Raw genomic sequence first — 20516 nt, forward strand, 5'->3', positions numbered from 1 at the left:
TATTAATATATAAGGTCACTATAAATATCAAATTTAAATAATATTTTTGTAATATTATATAATATAGAGATTATTAATCTAAGTATTTGCAATTTATTTTGGTCCCAACATATGGATACAAAATCAACATTCTATTTTTTAAGTATTCTTTATTTTTATCTTAAAAGCACATAATAATAAGAATTATTATAAATGTTGTTGTTTAGATACAATAATATAATTTAGATATTAGAGAATTGTCTTCAACTCGTTAGAATTTTTGTAAGAAAGAAAATGATCATGGGACATTTCTCGACAAATATTTCGATAGTTAAGTGAAATTTTTGTATTTAAAAGAGATAACATAATTCTTTTGTAAGTTGAAGTAACTTACCTTTGAGGAATGAGACATTCTTTATCTATAGTTGGGCTGTGATGTTTGTGATAAGTATTTCTAATAATCAAAGATTGATAAAAATTGAGACATTTGTAAAAAAGTCTTATCCTTTGTGTGATTCTTAAAGAGATTTTTGAAGTCATCTAGTTTTGCTTTTTTCACTGGAAATATCTCAAGAGAGACTTATCTCGGTGACCTCATAATTTTCCTAAAACTCATTTCACATGGAGTCTGTTGAGATTCTCTCGAAAACCTCTCAATCGAGAGGGTCTCTCGAGACCTTTTACCCCGAGAATTTTTATGTTTTATATCCATCTTTTGAGCTTTTTCTTCACGTGCTTCTTATGATACATATTTATTGAATGAATCTTTTTGCTCAAAGTCTTTTTCTTATTGGGTCTTCCTGTCTAGGTTTTCTTCAAGATTTTTCTTTAGATTTCTCGTTAAGTCTAGGTCCATGACACATCAAAAATAAAATAATAATAATTATTTTAATTATTTATAGTTTTTGACGATAATAACCTTTAACATATGCAATATTTCCCACGTAATAACACGCTTTAAAACTGCTACCAAACAAGCTCTAACTTTAGTGGGCTAATTTCATCAACTTAATCGAGTTGCTGAAAACAAAGAAAAAAGAAAGAATTTGAAGTGGGTCCAATCCCAATTTTAACCATCCAATCCCCGATTGGAAACTTTTATAAAGTTCGATTTCGACCTAATCTAATCTAATTTCGATCAAATCGAATAAACACCTCTACTACTCATACACTGATATTACCCAAGCATCTTTCATTCATTTGACAAAGTCAAAGCTATATAATTAATAAATAAGAGATGGACCCATGACACTGGAAGAGAGTAATAAATGGAGTCTGAGATGGTTTAGAGGCCGGAAGTAATCGGATCTTGAATGCTTGCTGTAAAACATGGATTCCCTTTCTCAATTACTACTGATTCCTGGCTTTGTAGCTCTAATTTTGCTGTTTAATCTATGGATATCATCAAGAAGGCCTCATAAAGAGCATCAGACCAACGGCAACGGCAAGTCGCCGCCTGAAGTGACCGGCGCATGGCCGGTCATCGGCCACCTCCACCTCCTCAGCGACCGGACCCCCGCTCGCCCGGACCCTCGCCGCCATGGCCGACAAATACGGCCCAATCTTCACCCTCCGTCTCGGCGTCTACCGCGTGCTGGTCGTCAACAGCTGGGAAGCCGTCAAGGACTGCTTCACCACCAACGACAAAATCTTCGCCAACCGCCCCCAATCCAGCCACGCCGAGTACCTTGGCTACAACTCGGCCGCCTTCGGCTTCGCCAACCATGGCCCGTTGTGGCGGGAGATGCGCCGGCTCACCGTCGTCGAGCTGCTCTCGGCGCGCCGGCTTGAGATGCTGAAGAGAGTGAGAGTTTCAGAGGTGGAGACTAGCGTCAAAGAGCTCTACAAGGATTGCCCCGGGAAGGTGGTGATGAGTGAGTGGCTCGAGCGACTGACTCTGAACATAATCGTGAGGATGATAGCCGGGAAGAGATACCACGGCGACTGCGCAGGAGAAACAGATTCAGAGGCGGCGAGCCACTTCAGGAGAGTGATCAAGGAGTTTATGTATGTGAGCGGGGATTTTGTGCTGTCAGATATGATCCCGTTTCCGCCGCTGAGATGGGTGGATTTGTTCGGAAAGTTGAAGGAATTTAAGCGAATTGGGACGGAGTTGGACTGGGTGTTCGAGAAATGGATCGAAGAGCATCGCGGAAGGGTCGCCGGAGATGAGGAAGAAGACTTTATAGATGTGATGCTGTCTAAAATTGACGAGAGGTTCACTTATGGCCACACACGCGACACCATCGTCAAGGCAACCCTAATGGTACGTACGTCTTGCGAGTATAGTATTATTTTAAGTATGATAAAATATTTATATATATATATATATACAGTATTTAATAATTCATAAACAATTTTAAAATAATAATTTTCTAATCATGATTTTTTTATTTTTATTAATAAATATCATTTTCAATCATAATGTTTTCAGCTTTGTCCCTACTTTCAAAACATAACCTAACTTGCTTAGTTGACTAAACTTTCCTCAACTTTATATGTTTGTGGTCATATAAACAGATCCCTATCTATTATAATTATTTAAAAAAATTACATGTGATATATTTAAGATTTAAGATAATTACATGAATTATTTTTTTAATGTTTCAAAGAATATAATAAGTACTTTTTAAAATTTAATGTTGTGTTACGATTTCCTTTTATTATTAGTTAATCTTAATTAAATATTCTTAAAAAATCAAAATACTCTCATTTTCAAAAGCTTCTCTCTATGGGGACTGAATGGTCATTGCAATTGTCGTTGAGAAGTTTTTGCCCCAACTCTCTTCTAACACTATTAGCCTCGTTACCTTTTTCTTTTGGGCCATTGAATGGTCACCACCATTCTCTTCACTGACAAGTTCTTTTTCTTCTTTTTCTTTTTTCGGCCCAATTGTGTTTGTTGTTACCAACCAACCATTGCCACCAACTGCCTTGCTGTTGTAAAGCTTGATGTAAATTTTCTTCTTCTTCTTTCTTTATTTTCAATGATCAAACCTTACTAGGGTTTGATTTGAACTTAAATGCAAAGGACTTGATTGAACCCTAGCGAACCCTTTGCATTTTAGGTAAACTTCTGGGCTTGCAATAAACCCAAATGCAAGAGGGTTCGATTCTCAAACCCAGATGCAAAGAGTTCAAACCTAATGGTTCTTCCCAGTAGGCAACCACTAGTTATTTATTTAATTTTTTTTTAAAATTTAGAGGAGATGAGAAAGAGAAAGAAAGAGGGGGAGAGAGAGAGAGAGAGAAAGAGTAAAGGGTAAAATAATAATTTTGTCCATTTGTTTAAGAATAGGAGAGGTTATTGTTAATTTTAAAATGTAAGAGATTTTTACAATGACATAAAATCTCATGGGTGGTTATTGTAATTTACCCTTGTCCATTAGGTAAACTATTATTCTCACTCCAATAGATTTTAATTATAGAATTAGAAGTAAAGTTTTGATATTTTATGTGACATTGTGTTTTAATAGTCTAGTGATTATTGGCAGTCTTTTGATGGTCAAAGTTGAACCTCAAGCAAAGTGTTAAAACTTGGTGGTGTTGCAAAAAATATATTAATAATTAAAATTTATAATATGGGAAGATAAGGGTGAAGTACAGCAATGCAACGAAGGTGAGATGACCACTAGCCCAAAAGAGAGGAAAATATTGTTGTCTAGGAGAGAATTCATACCGTTGTTTGAGAGAGAACTCGATAGGCTTATGTCCCTTCAAGCAGCAACTATAGGCTCGAACAAGCAGTAAAATGTTAAAGTGGGAGAAAGCAATTGCAAGGCAAAACACAGCAAGAAGGTATTGTTGTTTGAATCAAACAATTGAATTCACTACAAGAAAATCACAATTTAGTGACGGGGCCCACCCGTCACTAATTTGTGACGGAAATCCGTCACAAAAATATTTTAGCGGCGATTTACCTATCACAAAATATAGTGATGGAATAGTCCGTCACAGAATCTCAGTGACGGAATTTTCGTCACTAATTAGTGACGGGTCATCCAGTCCCGTCACAGATTAGTGACAGGACTACCATATCCGTCACTGATTAGTGACGAGACTGCCAGACCTGTCACTAATTAGCGACGGGACTGCCAGACCTGTCGTTGATTTAAGTTTAAAATCCCTTCTCGAACAACCATTCTCCCCCTTCCCTCTCTGGTTCTCACGCCTTCTCGCCCCCCTCCCCCTATTCTCACACCATTTCTCTATTCACCCCTTGGTTCTCTTGATTTTTTTGCAACTGCTATTTTCCACCGGTATTGTTACTGCTCCGGTACCATTGCCACCATTATTTCAGTCACTGAGATAATTATTTTGTATTGTTTAATTTTAGTTATTTTGTGTTAGTTTAGTTTAATGGTTATTTGTGTTTTTTTTTTTTAATAGAAAATAATTTGCTTTTAATTAAAATGTAGTACTGCAATTTTAAATAAAATACATAGGAAATGTTGATGTAATACTGTAATTTTTAATGGTTTACTTTTAAATGTAATACAGTTTACTTTTATTGTTATAAATAAAATATACACATTAAAAAATACAAAAAATTCTATTTGACATAAAACATTAAAAATAATAAATAAAATTTCAATTCAAATATTTAAAACTAACATGAAATAAATTAGATAATTATTTTAATTCAAATATGTAGGTAATTAAATACTAAAAATTAAAATAGTATTTAAGAAAAAAATATTATTTTGTTTTTATAAAATATGTAGAGCACATTAATAGATTTTAACATTTTTATCTAAAATAAAACAAAGAAATAAAATTTCAATTCAAATATTTAGAATTAATATTATAAATTAGATAAATATTTATTTTATTTTATTTTAAAATTAATTTTAATATTTTATTTTTTTTATTATTTAAAATGATCTGTGACGGGTATTCCCGTCGCAGATCTGTGATGGGGTACAGAACCTCGTCACAGATTTGTGACGGAAAAGATGTCCCGTCACAGATTTGCGACGGGGTACACTACTCGTCGCAGATCTATGATGGGTCGACGGGTGACCCGTCACAAATCTGCGACGGGAAAGTTTGTCTGTCACAGATCTGCAACAAGATTGTCCAAATTCGTCACTAAAATTCAGTGACGCCCTTTTTTGTAACGAATCTTTTATTTTTAGTGACGAATTTTTCCATCACTAAAATCGATTTTTCTTGTAGTGATTTATTTGTCTTAGAGAACAACCAATATAGAACCCTTGGGAAAACAATATGGTCTGAGATTCCCTTAGAGGATCAATAGAGGCTGGGCTAGATTCGCTGTTCGGGAGAGCTGAGGTCTCGGGGGTCCCCAGATAGGTCTTCAAACTTTTTGAGGGATCGAAATTTGGAAGGTCTTGAAAAGTCTTCGAAAGAATCTAAAAGGTCTTTGGGGATGCGGCACCGATAGGGTCTGCAACACAGAGACAGAAGGCAAGCGAGGATATTCCCCACGTGGGTCCTCTGATGCTTAAGTCAAACACTGATGTCTTAAAGCAAATATGCATATGAGAATGAGAATAAGAATGCGCGCGTTATATGTTCAATGTAGGTTTTCGGGGGAGTTGTCTCTCGATGGGTTGTATGTGATTTAGAGTCTAAGTCTTCAGGACTGAGGTCTCAGAGAAAGTGAGCGAGTTGTGAAAGGTCCAAAAATGTTCGTTTATTGTAGCATAAACGACTATTTATAAATGCTTAGTGATGGGGTTCATGTAACACATGGTATATAGGCAAGAATCTCATGACTATATGGGAAAGATGCATCAGGTGAAGCCAGAGGGCCTAAAGGCATATTCGGGGTGAAAGTACCCCGATAAGTATCCTCCAAGTAATCCGAAGGCTTTTCAGAGTCACCGAGTGACTTGGGCCCGGGAGACTTTGAGTGAGTCTTCAAGCTATGTGGTGTTAAGACTAGACCGTCCCAAAGACTCTCAGGAGGCTCCGGGGGACTCTCGCCCTGAAGACTCTCTAGAGTCATCCAGACCTATCAAAATACTTCTATGAATTTTTGGATTTTCTTAAGGCACCCCACAACAGAAGACACGCAAGGCCTCCCGTGTGAGTCTTTCGATGCTTAAGTCAACACAAATCATGATAGTGATGAAGCAGGCTAGAAGTAGTCTAGAAGAAGAAACAAGGATGCAAGTTCGAGACCAATCCCTCGCCCTCTTGCTGCTCGGTCGGCGGTCGCTCGACCTCACTTGTTTGCCTCCCCCTCGTGGCCGGTGGCTCGCTGCTCGATTGCTTACCCTCCGTTGCTCGCCTCTTGCTGCTCTGCTTGGTCACTTGCCCTCCGTCACTCGCCCAACAAGCATCGCCTCTCGCTGCTCTGCTCGATCGCTTGCCAACCGTTGCTCGCCCTTGTGGGTTGTGATTGGTGGCTCGTTGTCGTCACATTTGAATGTACTCTACAACTCAGGGCTCATTTTTGTACATTTCGCCTTAGGGCCACAAAAACTCAGTTATGACACTGCCTTAATTATTTTATATCTTGATTTAAAAAGTATTTCGATCTTATTTTGATATAATTTTATCTTATTTATTTTAATAAACGTTAGATTAGTATCATTTTGTAAGCAAGACATTACATATATGGCCTAGTACAATAAATTATAGACAACTAATGCTAAAACTTTGTGTCTAAATACCATTTCTCCACTCTGCAGAACCTCATCTTAGCAGGCTCGGACACCACATCTCTCCACATGACATGGCTCTTGTCCCTATTAGTCAACAACAGACACGCCCTCAAGGTCGCTCAGCAAGAGATCGACTACAAAGTGGGCAAAGACAGATGGGTTGAAGAATCCGACATCGTGAACCTGCCCTATCTCCGGGCCATTGTTAGGGAAACGCTGCGCCTGTACCCGCCGGGGCCGCTATCCGTGCCGCACGAGGCCTCCGAAGACTGTCGAGTGGGAGGCTATCACGTTCCCAAAGGCACTCGCCTCTTCGTCAACGTCTGGAAGCTGCACCGGGACCCTCGGATTTGGTCCGATCCCGACGAGTTCAGGCCGGAGAGGTTCTTGTCGAGCCACTCGGAAGTCGATGCTTCCGGCCACCACTTTGAGTTCGTACCGTTTGGCTCCGGCAGGAGGTCCTGCCCTGGAATCACATTTGCTACTCAGGTGCCATCTTTTATCTTTTTCAACATATTATCGAATTGAGCATCGAAAACTGATTATTATATGTGATTGATTACTTTGACAGGTGACGCACTTGACGGTGGCTCGATTACTTCAGGGTTTTGAGATGGCGACCAAATCAGATGAAGCAGTGGACATGGCGGAAGGGTTCGGCATCACCTTGCCGAAGGCAACTCCATTGGAAGTACTGCTAACCCCTCGTCTTAGTTATGAATTGTATATATGATCATAGTTGAATATACAAGGGTAAGTAAATTAGAATGAATAAATGTCTACCATGTTATAACCGAATGATATTAAGACTTAGTTTTTCTTAGTGGGACTCACAATTTTATTAGTGTTGTTGTTCTAATACAACAATTAAAATTTGTATAGCAAGAGAAGCTTCAGAACTTGGCAGGAGGACAAGGTCGTCTGAGGGAGTGTCGGAAAAGGCTCGATTTGCAGTCCAGGCTAAGCTGGTTTGAGAGAATTGGTCTACAAGACGAAAGCAAGTCAGGAGGCACGGGGAATTTCTCTAGCGCAGACCCTCTAATACTTAAGTCAAAAGAAATTATGGTGAAACTAAGATGCAGGTGAAATGCAAGCAAAATGTAAGTGAAAGGTTCTTTAGGGAAAAGTGAGATTGTGCAGGTGCTATGGTTGAGAGGTCGAAAGAAGCTCCTCGAACACAAAGGTTATAAGGGTATTTATAGTTTTCGATTGTGACTGAAACATGTGACATGTATGCATAGGGAATGCAGTGTTCTCCTGGCCACAAAGCATGGTGTTGTCCTAATCGTCCCTGGTATGGTATTGTTTCAGAGTTAAATTCGGAAGAGGGTCTAGTAAGAAACCCCCATCACCCAGGTGGATGAATGATTTTCTAAAGGAAGGAGAACATGTATTTTAGACAGTCCACATTGTTTGGGACAACGTGGAATAAAGTTGTTCGGAAAAAGGTTTTCCTGTGTTTTTCCTTGACTGAAAGGTTGGATCGATTGGGTGTATTGTGGCGTATGTGTTGTTTAAAATTTCTCCTAAAAAAAGTGTTTGAGGTCCTCTGGAAATACTTTTTCTCTCGAGAATGATACCATTCTTCGAAAGAATTACTCTTGAAGGATAGGCTACAATAATTAGAGGATAGTATCACTCCTAATTTAAATTTGAGTCGTAACAAAAGATGACTCTTAATATGGGGTTGTAATAAACTTGGTAGCTGAAAATTAAGGAAGATTGTTATGTTCACACAGCATGATTACCCTGATTGAAGAAGAGTTTTGCTACAGCATGATTACCCAGATTGAAGAAGAGTTTTGCTCTGGTGCTAAAGAGGTTTAGGAATGAGGGTCAGGCTCTAATTAAGCTCTTTTCGCTGCACTTGGATTCATGGTTCTAATATTGCAGAGGTTTTACTATTGATTAATCATAAATATTTGCACTGAAGTTTACGTGATAGTACCTGTACTATATTTATTTTTTTAATAAACAAGAACTCAACAAAATAAATTATCAACTAAGCGTAATAAACCCCCCCCCCCCCCCCCCCAAGCATAATGGGTCATTTTGTAGCTGTAACTTTTAACTTTTAGTTTAAAAAAAATAGGTATGTAAAGTTTGTTTTAACTTTTAAAATTTTAGTTTATACCTTCTACTAGATTTTAGAATGGGTAGAAGCTGATTTTTTTGAAGTTGGGGTACCCCAACTTTTGATTAAACAGTTACATTTTTTTGACAATTTTGTCTCTATTTTTAACAAATAATTACTCTTCTATCACGCAATCAAGGATTTCTCTTCTCCACCGCCATCTCCATTTTCAAATCTCTTATTCTTTCTCGCCATCTCCCTTTCTCTCTATACACTAATTATTTTTTTTATAACACTTGAAACTTATACATATACACTAATTAATTTTTAAATTATCATTCTATAACTATTAAGGGTATTATATGGACAATTATACAAAAATAAGGTATTTTACAGCTTATGATATCAAACACCACAACTGTTTAACTACAACTTCTGAGAAGTTGTAACAAACAAGTTCACAACTTATTCTAAGTTTTAGAAGCTATAATTTAAGAAGTTAGAAACTATAATTTCTTTAATTAAGCTGCAACAAACGGGGCCAATATAGGGATAAAGTACCTGAAGTTTCATACAAAATATTAGGATTCAAATCAATGCAAATGTTTACTGAAAAATTTAAATCTTGTATGGATTGCTCTAAATATCCAGTTCTGAGTGTATATAAATTGTGTTCGCATTTGAATTTATCCGAAAATACATCAAGGGGAAGGTTACCCGTCTCAGGGAATTAGTCGGACGAAATTCAAACACCCTAAGCGAATAAAAAAAAAAAAAAAAAAAGCATAATAACTCATTCATTATATATATTAGTAAATACATAAAAATTTATGTATAAGCTCGATGCATAAGAGTTTATATCCTTATTGATAGAAAAAGCTATTATAACCTTTTATTGCCAAGTATTTCTCCAAAAAAAATTTATGATACTTATAAACACTAATATTTTATATAAACGTAAAAAAAAATATATTAAACATCACAAAGACATATATATCGAGCAATTTCCATACGAGGATGATAGTTGGCCTAGAAATCCTATTGGAATGGATGAAGGGTACAAGCACGAGTAATCAAATTTTGGTTTTGACCAACCAGTTTAGTCCAAGACTGAGGAATCTTGGTTCTAATATTAATCATAATTGATTTTCGATCTGATTCAATGTAAAACTTAAAATTAATTATGACAACGTTTTTTTTTTATGAGCTGAAGTGACTTATCTTTAAAGAATGCGAACTTATTTATTTATAGTTAGGCTGTGGGGAATTTGTGATAAATATTATTGAAAATTTAAGATCAATTAAAATTTGAACTTTTGCAAGTAAGTCTTATTTTTTGTAAGGTTTCTAAGGAGATTTTCGAAGTCACTCTTTTGCGCTTTTTTCACAAGAAATATGAGAAATTTCATAATTTTCCTAAAGCTCATTTCACGAAGAGTCTATTGAAATTTTTTCGAAGAACTCTCTAGAAAGAAGCTATCAAGATTCTCTTGGAGACCTCTTGAGAAGGTCTCTCGACCTTCTGGCCTGAGACTTTTTATGTTTTATATGTATATTTTTTGAGTTTTTTCTTCATGAATTTCTTATGATGTATATTTATTAGGTGAATCTTTTTATCCAAAGTCGTTTTTCCATTGAGTCTTCCCTTCTAGGTTTTCTTCAAGATTTGCTGAGGGTTTCTCATTAGGTTTATTAAGTAGGTATTCGTCCATGACACATTAAAATAAAATAATCATTATTATTTTAATTATTTATAATTTTTTACTATAATAACTTTTTAACATATGCAATCTTTTCGTACGTAAAAAGGGTTATTATCATAAAAGAATCCTTATCATAATATGTTTTAAAACCACTACCAAACAGGCTCTAACTCTTATTGGGCTAATTTCATCAACTTATGGGTTGGTGAAAGCAAAGAGAAACTTCTATAAAGTCCGATTTCGATCTAATCGAATCTAATTTCGATCAAATCGAATAGACAACTTCTCAACTACTCATACACTGATCTCACCCAAGCATCTTTCATTCAATTGACAAGTCAAAGTTATATAATTAATAAATAAGAGATGGACCCATGACATTATTGGAAGAGAGTAATAAGTGGAGTCTGAGTCGGAAGGAATCGGATCTTGAATGCTTGCTGTCAAACATGGATTCCCTTTCTCAATTACTACTCATTCCTGGCCTTTTAGCTCTAATTTTGCTGTTTAATCTATGGATATCATCAAGAAGGCCTCACAAAGAGCATCAGACCAACGGCAACGGCAAGTCGCTGCCTGAAGTGACCGGCGCATGGCCGGTCATCGGCCACCTCCACCTCCTCAGCGACCGGACCCCCCTCGCCCGGACGCTCGCCTCCATGGCCGACAAATACGGCCCAATCTTCACCCTCCGTCTCGGCGTCCACCGCATGCTGGTCGTCAACAGCTGGGAAGCCATCAAGGACTGCTTCACCACCAACGACAAAATCTTCGCCAACCGCCCCCATTCCAGCCACGCCGAGTACCTTGGCTACAACTCGGCCTCCATCGGCTTCGGCAACTATGGCCCATTGTGGCGGCGTATGCGCCGGCTCACTGTCGTCGAGCTGCTCTCGGCGAGCCGGCTTGAGATGCTGAAGAGAGTGAGGGTTTCAGAGGTGGAGACTAGCGTCAAAGAGCTCTACAAGGATTGCCCCGGGAAGGTGGTAATGAGTGAGTGGCTCGAGCGACTGACTCTGAACATAATCGTTAGGATGATCGCCGGGAAGAGATACCACGGCGACTTCGCAGGAGAAACAGATTCAGAGGCGGCGAGCCACATGAGGAGAGTGATCAAGGAGTTTATGTATTTGACTGGGGATTTTGTGCTGTCAGATTTGATCCCGTTTCCGCCGCTGAGATGGGTGGATTTGTTCGGAAAGTTGAAGGAATTTAAGCGAATTGCAACGGAGTTGGACTGGGTGTTCGAGAAATGGATCGAAGAGCATCGCCGGAGGGTCGCCGGAGATGAGGAAGAAGACTTCATAGATGTGATGCTGTCTAAAATTGATGAGAGCTTCACTTATGGTCACACACGCGACACCATCGTCAAGGCAACCCTAATGGTGCGTACGTCTTGCGAGTCTTCGAATACACAGTATTATTTTAAGTATGATAAAATATTTAGTATTTAACAATTCATATACAATTTTAAAATAATATGTTTCTAATTATGATTTTTTTTATTTTCATTAATAAATATTAATAGGTCATATCATTTTCAATCATAATGTTGTCAGCTTTGTCCATAGTTTCAAAACATAACCCAACTCAGCTGACTAAAGTTTCCCGAGCTTTATGTTTGTGGTCATATATACAGATCCCTATCTATTACAATTATTTAAAAAAATCTATTAGAATACATGTAATATCTTTAAAATTTAAAATAATTATAAAAATTATCTTTTTAATATTTGAGAAAATATAATAAATATTTTTGAAATTTAATATTCTATTGCAATTTCTCTCTATCTTAATTTTAATTAAATATATTTCCAAATAATCAAACTACCCTCATTTTTAAAAGCTTCTCTCTATGGGACTGAATGGTAATTGCCATTTTTTGCCCATGCTCTCTTCTAACACTATTTGTCACGCTATCCTATTTTTGGCCACTAAATGTTTGTTTGCCTCCATTTTCATCTTTGAGAAGTTTTTTTTTTTCTTTTTGCGATCCAATCACATTTGCCCTTATCGTCACTTGTGCAACTATTGCTACCAACCGTCTTGCTGTTGTACAATGTGATGTAACTTTTTTTCTTTTTCTTGTTTTTTTTTTTTTTTTATCAATGATCGAACCCTAATAGGGTTTGATTCAAAACTAAATTCGGAGGGTTGATTGAACCCGAAACAACTTTATGCATCTATGTAAACTTCTGGGCTTGCAATAGAACCGGAGTTCAAATCTAATGGTTCCTCACAATAGGCAGTAGGCGGCCACTAATTATTTTTTTATTTTTTATTTTTTAAATTTAGAGGAGATGAGAGATAAAAAAGAAGAAGAGAGAGAGAGAGGGGTAAAATAGTAATTTTACCCATTTGTTTAATAATATGAGAGGTTATTGCTATTTTTAAAATGTAAGAAATATTTTTATAATTACATTAAACCTCCCGGGTGGTTATTGTAATTTACCCTTGTTCGTTAGGTAAACTATTATTCTCACTCCAGTAGATTTTAATTTTGGAATTAGACATAGAGTTTTGATTATCAAAGTTGAACCCCACGCAAAGTGTTAAAACTTAGTGGTGTAAAAAATATAACAATTAAAATTAAAAGTACGAGAAGATCAAGGCAAAGTAGAGCAAGGCAGTGAATGTAAGGTGACCATTAGTCCACAAGGGAGGGAAATATTCCTTCCCATATGAGAACTCGCACCGCTGTTATGGAGAAAGCTAGATAGGCTTATATATGTCCCTTGAAAAAGTAATTATAGGCTCGAACAAGCAGTGGAATAAGCAACTTCATGATGTACTTAAGCTTAAGTATGAGAGGTTGGTGTGTTTTTCTAGAGGTTTAGTGTACTTGTTTCAGGTGTTATAGTCGTGATTTGCTTGTCCCCTTGTAAATAAAAGGTAGTGGGTATTTATACCCCTCAAGATATCGATAATGGGTCACATGGCACACATGCACAAGGTGTGCATAAAATTACCCAAAGTTAAGCATGGATTAGGCTTAAAAAGAATCGCCCCCCCGCCCCCTAAGGAGTGTGAACCTAGTGATTCTTCAGGGAAAAGGAGAACCTTAAGACGAGCTACCATTGCTTAGGGCAATAACAAGTTATTTACTACGTTTGAGTTGTTCGAGAAAATGTCCTTATGTTACTGTGTGCTGTTTAATCCCCTTTAACAACTGACACATCTCTAGAAGGATAATGTTTCCTTTAGAGTTAAGAGTGTTTTTTTTTCCTGGAGAACTACACTAGTGTGCCTTCTCCAAGAGAACTACATATTCTCCTAGAGGTTATTACACAATACTCGGTGTTATATGAAATGTTAAAACCATAATTGTTAATATCATATTTGTTGTTTCCAAACTATAATAATTACATTTATTTGTTTGGAATTAGTCAGAGCAGAGTCCTTCACCAGAGTTGAGGGTTTGAGATATTCCTGGCGAGGTCAAATGGGTCTGAACTGAATCAGAGTTGTCCTAGAAAGCCAAAACAACTAGAGTCGAAAGGGTGTTCGAGGCATTTGAGATAGCTTGCCCGATTAGGGTCGTTGGGGTGACAATGGAAGGATACCCCAAAGTGTCCTTGGGGAGATGAGCCTTCAAGGATCACAATTTTGCCTTAGCCTACGAACACAAAAAACGTCAGAAAAGCATGCGGAAGACTCTTCCACGCGAGCCCTCTGATACCTAAGTCAGACGTCAATCCAAAAGTAATGTCCAAGAATATGCATGGGAATGTCTTATGTCCAATGTATATGTGATGTAATGTCTCTCGTAAGTCCCAAAGAGTAGTTAGGAGCATTCTAGATGAGTTTTACAGAGAGACAGGGTTAGATCCAAATGACTCGTGAGAGTTGGGGAAAAGATCCTTGTGCCTTCGAAGAGACAAATATTTATAGACGAATATGTAAGAACCCACAGATGGGTCTGGAAGATGCATCGAGAAGCATATGCAGAGAGAGGTTGGAGGGCCTGGGGATGTCTTCGAGGCAAAGTCCCAATGGTTATCCTTGGGTGGTCCTGAAGAGGGCTTTGAGGCCACCGGATGGCTTTTGTCAAGGAGACTTGAATAGTGTCTCTGGACTTAGCAAAATGAATGAGGTCAAACCATTCCTGGGGGGCCTGGGAGGCTATCGTCCCAATGACTATTCAGGTAACTATGATTCATAAAATTAGAAAAATTTTAGAGCACCCACAACAATAGCTCCCCCACTCTTGCCTTGGGCTCAAAGACGAAAGAAAAAGTAAAATAAAGGTGGGTGCTCGATGACTCATTAAGGGAGAATCTCTGAGGGACTCACGACGTTTGGCCTTGGGTTATAAATAAGAAGTGGTTCCCAATAAGCCACATTTTTCTCTTGAAGAACTAGAGTCATTCAGAGCTTCCCGGAGACTTCTAATCATCTTAGAGACTCTTTGCTCACCGGAAGATTTTGCTCACCAAAAACTCAACTCATTTAAGTTAAAATGGCTTTTGAGCAACCCCCTATTGAGATTATCATCTCTTACGGATAAAACCCTCAATTTTAAGAGGCAGAATTGCCACAGATTTCCCACTATCTTTCTATATCTCTGACTCATGGAACACAAGGGGTCCTATGAAAGAGGAGCAAATTGCTACCGTTAAGGGAGGATCAATAGTGATACATTTAGATAGCTTGTGGGTAAGACTTAAGATTCCATTGCACCCTTTTGGGATATAGTTTTTGAGAGAGGAAATACTAACACTGGCAATTGCATCCCAATGGTTGGGCCATGTTGATGGGATTTTTTATATTGTGCAAGGAATGAGGGGTGGAACCCACTACGTTCCTTTTGTGTTGCTTTTATCGCGCTAGCACCATTAGAGGGCAAAATGAATTCGTGTCCCTCCAAAGGACCCATTATAAGATTAAATTATTTAGGAATAAATCTCAAAAAATAGATAATTTTGATACTAGGTGGTTGGTAGCCACATCGCCCGCAGGATGTTGGAGGTCATCACGATATTTGTGTATTAAAAATATAAGGAGTGCGAGATATGATTAGTCAGACTTTGATTTATTGGTGAAGGATCAACAAGATGAAATAAATAAACTGGCTAAAAAAGGTCCAGTAGTTTTATCAAATTGAATAAATGACACATGCCTTATTGAGACAAGATGGATGGTTGCTAAAGAGTGTGATGACGCTAGCCTTTCAGAGTCGATTGGATCCCAAGCGGTTGCGTCCCCTTTATCCTCTTTGTTAGATGATAATGGGAAAGAAGAGAATAAGGATGAAAATGTGAATATTACAAGGGACTCGAATACGGTCAAGGAGGAAAATGGGTACGAAGGACAGTCAGACCCTAGGAGTGTTCACCCTGACCCTCATCTCTTTTATTTTGCATTTTGCTTTTTTTTTTTTGCCCCAATATATTTTGATAATTGCTATGATGGTTTCATTGTGTAGATATGAAGCGGCTCAAGAGGATTGTGTTAAGCAGACAACGAGAATCAAAGCAATAGGCGTGAGAGGCCTTTTAAAAGACTCAATTGCAGACTGCTCAAGCCCCTCATTTATTAGGAGAAGCTAAGGAAGGAAAGATCCAACAGGCCCAAGGGCACAAATAGGCCAGATTGGATGGCGAGGGGCCTAGCACAACGAGAACTTTTATGGACCCGTTCTTAGATAACTTTTTTTATTTTCCCATGATAGATCTCTCGCCGTCTCCCCTTCATACTAGCATGATTATTGAGGAATAGGAGATTGCACTAGCATCCCCATTGAGTCCAAGGGTTTAGGTTGTCATATAGGCTAGCAAGGCCAAATAGGAAGCGAAGGAGAAAGCCAAAACCCAAGCTGAATTAGAAAGGCACCATGACTGAAATCGGGTTGTTAATAATTTGGCTCGCAACCAACAGAGCGACCTGGACAAAGAGAGTTGGCTTCGAAGTCCAGAAGACACTTGCCTACACTTTCAAATTTGGGACCCATCCACTAGGGAATGGTGCCAACAGGTGGCCAAAATTTATGCAGGCGCAAATTCCTAGTTCACCCAGGACTCCTAAATACTGACTTTATTTTGGAGCCGAGCGTCGTGGCAAGGCTTATGTACACCATAATAATGTTGCGCGACAAGCTGATGCATGTAAGGAACACTCGGAGCTAGCTAGATATAGTTGAGCAATATTTGGTGTAACATCCTGTATCGAGCATTAAAAGGACCGGAACAACTTACCCTGATAGGGCCCACACAAACTTCCCAAGAGGTCACCCATCATTGAACTTTCCCAGTTTAAGCACACTTAACCCGAGAGTTTTTTGCCTACATTCAGCCCAAAAGGTATCTAGCTAGTGTTATTTCCTTCCTTACTTATTCTCGATATATACTACATTTCTCTAGGTTCTTGGGTTATTATATTCTCCCTCCCTTAAGTACATGACGTCCTTATCATGCGATCTTACAACTAGTCTCAGATCTTCTCTCATTTGGAGGCTATCATCCTAGACGCTTGCTAAGAGCCGCTCCTTGATCAAGCCTCTCGCCCCGGCGCCACCCCCCGCCCTCATTGGACCTCCTTCTCCAAGGGTTGGCTCTGATACCACCTGTAACATCCCGCATCGAGCGATAGGAATGACCGAAACAACTTACCTTGATGGACCCACATGAACTTCCCAGGGGGTCACCCATTCTTGAGCTTCCCCAGCCCGAGCACACTTAACCCAGAAGTTCTTTACCTACATTCAGTTCAAAAGATATCCAACTGATGTTGTTTTATTTTTTATTTATCCTTGATATATACTACATTTCTCTGGACTCTTAGGGTATTACATTTGGCTTTTATGGTTTTATTTCTATTAGAATTCTAATTGGTTTTTATTTACAATACTATCATGGGGTGGCCGAGCATTATAAGTACTTAGATTTTAAGGCTTGTAAATAGTTTTCCCGATTTCAATTTTTCAATAACCTATTCAATTTTCTTCTCTTACTCAAGACCAAGTTTCGATGCTTGAAACTTGTGACTTTGAGAGTATCATTCGTGTGTTAGTTCTCTACACATACGCTACACGCTGCGTCAATCTGAGATGTTATCGGTGAGATCAACTGGGTCAAAGTTGTAGTCCTAGAAGGCCAAAACAATTGGAGCCCGAAAAGGGTCTTCAGGACGACAACATAGGGATTGTAACATCCCGCATCGAGCGATAGGAAGGTTCGGGATAACTTACCCTGATGGGCCTACGCGAACTTCCCAAGGGGGTCACCCATTCTTGGATTACCCCAGGTCAAGCACACTTAACTTAGGAGTTTTTTATCAACATTCAACCCAAAATGTATCCAGTTGGTGTTGTTTCCTTCCTTACCTATCCTCGATATATACTATTCTCATCTGGGCTTCCAGGGTATTACATTCTCCCCCTCTTGAGCACATGACGTCCTCGTCATGCGACCTTACAACTGGTCCCAGATCTCCTCCCCTTAAGGGTTGCCATCCTAGATGGCCTGCCAAAAGCCGCTCATTGTACAGGCCCTCGAGCCCCGGCGCCACTCCCCGCCCTCATCTGACCTCATTCGCCAAGGGTCGGCTCCGATACCACCTGTAATATCCCGCATCGAGCGATAGAAAGGTCCAGGATAATTTACCATGATGGGCCTACGCGAACTTCCTAGGGGGGTCACCCATCCTCGGATTACCCCAGGTCAAACACGCCTAACTTGGGAGTTCTTTGCCAACATTAAATCCAGAAGGTATCCAACTGATATTGTTTCTTTCCTTACCTATCTATCCTCAATATATACTATTCTCCTCTAGACTCCTTGGGGATCACGATTTTGCCATAGCCTGCGAACACAAAGGACGTTAGAAAGGCACACGGAAGGCTCCCCCACGCGAGCTTTTTGATGCCTAAGTTAGACAACAATCCAAATGTGATGTCTCAGAAAATGCACGTGAATGTCTTATGTCCAATTTATATGTGATGTAATGTCTCTTGTAAGTCCCAAAAAGTAATCAAGAGTGTTCCGACTAAGTTTTAGAGAGATAGGGTTAGATCCAAATGACTCGTGAGAGTTGGGAAATAGATCCTTATGCTTTCAAAGAGATTAATATTTATAGGCGAATATGTGGGACCCACAAATGGGTCTGAAAGATGCATCAAGAAACATATGCAAAAAAAGGCTAAAGGGTCTAAGGATATCTTCAGAGCAAAGTCCTGATGGCTATCCCTGGGTGGTCCCGAAAAGGGTTTTGGGGCCACCAAATGGCTTTTGTCTGGGAGACCCAAAGAGTGTCTTCGAACTTAGCAAAATGAATAAGGCCAGGCCATTCCTAAGGGACCCTTCAGGGGGCCCAGGAGGCTATTGTCCTTGAGATTATCCAAAAAACTATGATTCATAGATTTAAAAAAAAATTAGAGCACCTCACAACAATATCAAAATACCAAATTTATTATTGATATGGTATGACATTGATATTGACTTTCTAACTATTAAACCTAAATGTGACACGAAGTGTCAAAACCATGGTTAGAAGTACCATATCAGATAAGGTACTCGATTTGCTATTTGTATGGTATGACACCACTGCCGGGCAATACTATAACATATCGTTTTGAACTTATAAAATAAATGACTAGATTATCTAGAGTGAGGAAAAAAAAACTGTTTGGGGACCATACTGAGCGATACATTAGTATCTTAAACTTTCAGTGGATACCGACCAAAATTTGAAGTGAAACTACAACAAATATATTTAGTATCGTTTTGTAACCGAGAAATTACATATATGGCCTAGTACAATAAAGTACAGACAACTAATGTTAAAACTTTGTATCTAAATAGCATTTCTCCACTTTGCAGGACCTCATCTTAGCAGGCTCGGAAACCACATTTGTCCACTTGACATGGCTCTTGTCCCTATTACTCAACAACAGACACGCCCTCAAGCTCGCTCAGCAAGAGATGGACGACAAAGTGGGCAAAGACAGATGGGTTGAAGAATCCGACATCGTGAACCTGCCCTATCTCCGAGCCATTGTCAAGGAAACGCTGCGCCTGTACCCGCCGGCGCCGATAGCCGTGCCGCACGAGGCCTCCGAAGACTGCCGAGTGGGAGGTTATCACGTTCCCAAAGGCACTCGCCTCTTCGTCAACGTCTGGAAGCTGCACCGGGACCCTCGGATTTGGTCCGATCCCGACGAGTTCAGGCCGGAGAGGTTCTTGTCGAGCCACTCGGAAGTCGATGCTTCCGGCCACCACTTTGAGTTCGTACCGTTTGGCTCCGGCAGAAGGTCCTGCCCCGGAATCACACTTGCTACTCAGGTGCCATCTTTTATCTTTTTCAACATATTATCGAATTGAGCATCGAAAACTGATTATTATCTGTGATTGATTACTTTTGACAGGTGACGCACTTGACGGCGGCTCGATTACTTCAGGGTTTTGAGATGGCGACCAAGTCAGATGAAGCAGTGGACATGGCGGAAGGGTTTGGCATCACCTTGCCGAAGGCGACTCCATTGGAAGTACTGATAACCCCCCGTCTTAGTTATGAATTGTATATATGATCATTGTTGAATATGCATGCGTAAGTCTATTAGAATGAATAAATACCTACCATGTTATAACGGAATGATATTAAGACTTAATATTTCTTAATGGGACTCACAATTTTATAAGTGTTGTTCGAAAATAACAATTAAAATTTATATACCAAGAGAAGCTTCAAAAGTTGGCAGAACTTGACGGGAGGACAAGGTCATTTGAGAGAGTGCCAAGAAAGAAGACTTGATTTGTTATCGAGGCGAAAGTGGTTTGGGAGAATTGGTTTGCAAGACAGGAGTAAGTCAGAAGGCACGGGAGATTTTTCCAGTGCGGCCTTCTAATACTTAAGTCAAAAGAAGTCATGGTGAAATTAAGATGCAGGTGAAATGTAAATAAAGGTTCTTTAGGAAAAAGTGAGATTGTGCAGGTGCTATGATTGAGAGGCCAAAAACAGCTCCTCAAACACAGGTTTTAGGAATATTTATAGCCTTTGGCCGTGACTAGGACACATAGCATGTATGCACAGGGAATGTGGTGCTCTTTTGGCCACAAAGCACAGTAGTGTCCTAGTCGTGCACAATGTTATCCTAGAGTTAAGTTAGGAAAAAAGGCCTACTAAGGACCT

At 39.0% G+C, this 20516-nt stretch overlaps 1 protein-coding gene and 1 long non-coding RNA gene across 2 annotated transcripts; one reads left to right on the plus strand and one right to left on the minus strand.

Moving 5' to 3' along the window:
• Positions 1-1151: 1151 nt before the first annotated feature.
• On the minus strand, positions 1152-11746 carry LOC127796745 (uncharacterized). The gene is made up of 2 exons (XR_008022072.1): positions 11003-11746; positions 1152-1470 (listed from the first exon to the last, which is right to left on the minus strand). It is a non-coding gene; the product is annotated as an uncharacterized LOC127796745 (long non-coding RNA).
• On the plus strand, positions 1309-19974 carry LOC127796744 (cytochrome P450 CYP82J17-like). Its single transcript, XM_052329099.1, is given in 4 exon segments — positions 1309-1506; positions 1508-2245; positions 19208-19669; positions 19753-19974. Coding segments are annotated over 4 exon segments (1560 nt in total). The 3' UTR covers positions 19915-19974.
• The last annotated feature ends 542 nt before the right edge of the window (positions 19975-20516 follow it).

The sequence above is a fragment of the Diospyros lotus genome, chromosome 3 (genome assembly GCF_014633365.1).
Source record: "Diospyros lotus cultivar Yz01 chromosome 3, ASM1463336v1, whole genome shotgun sequence".
In the NCBI taxonomy this organism is placed as follows: domain Eukaryota; kingdom Viridiplantae; phylum Streptophyta; class Magnoliopsida; order Ericales; family Ebenaceae; genus Diospyros; species Diospyros lotus.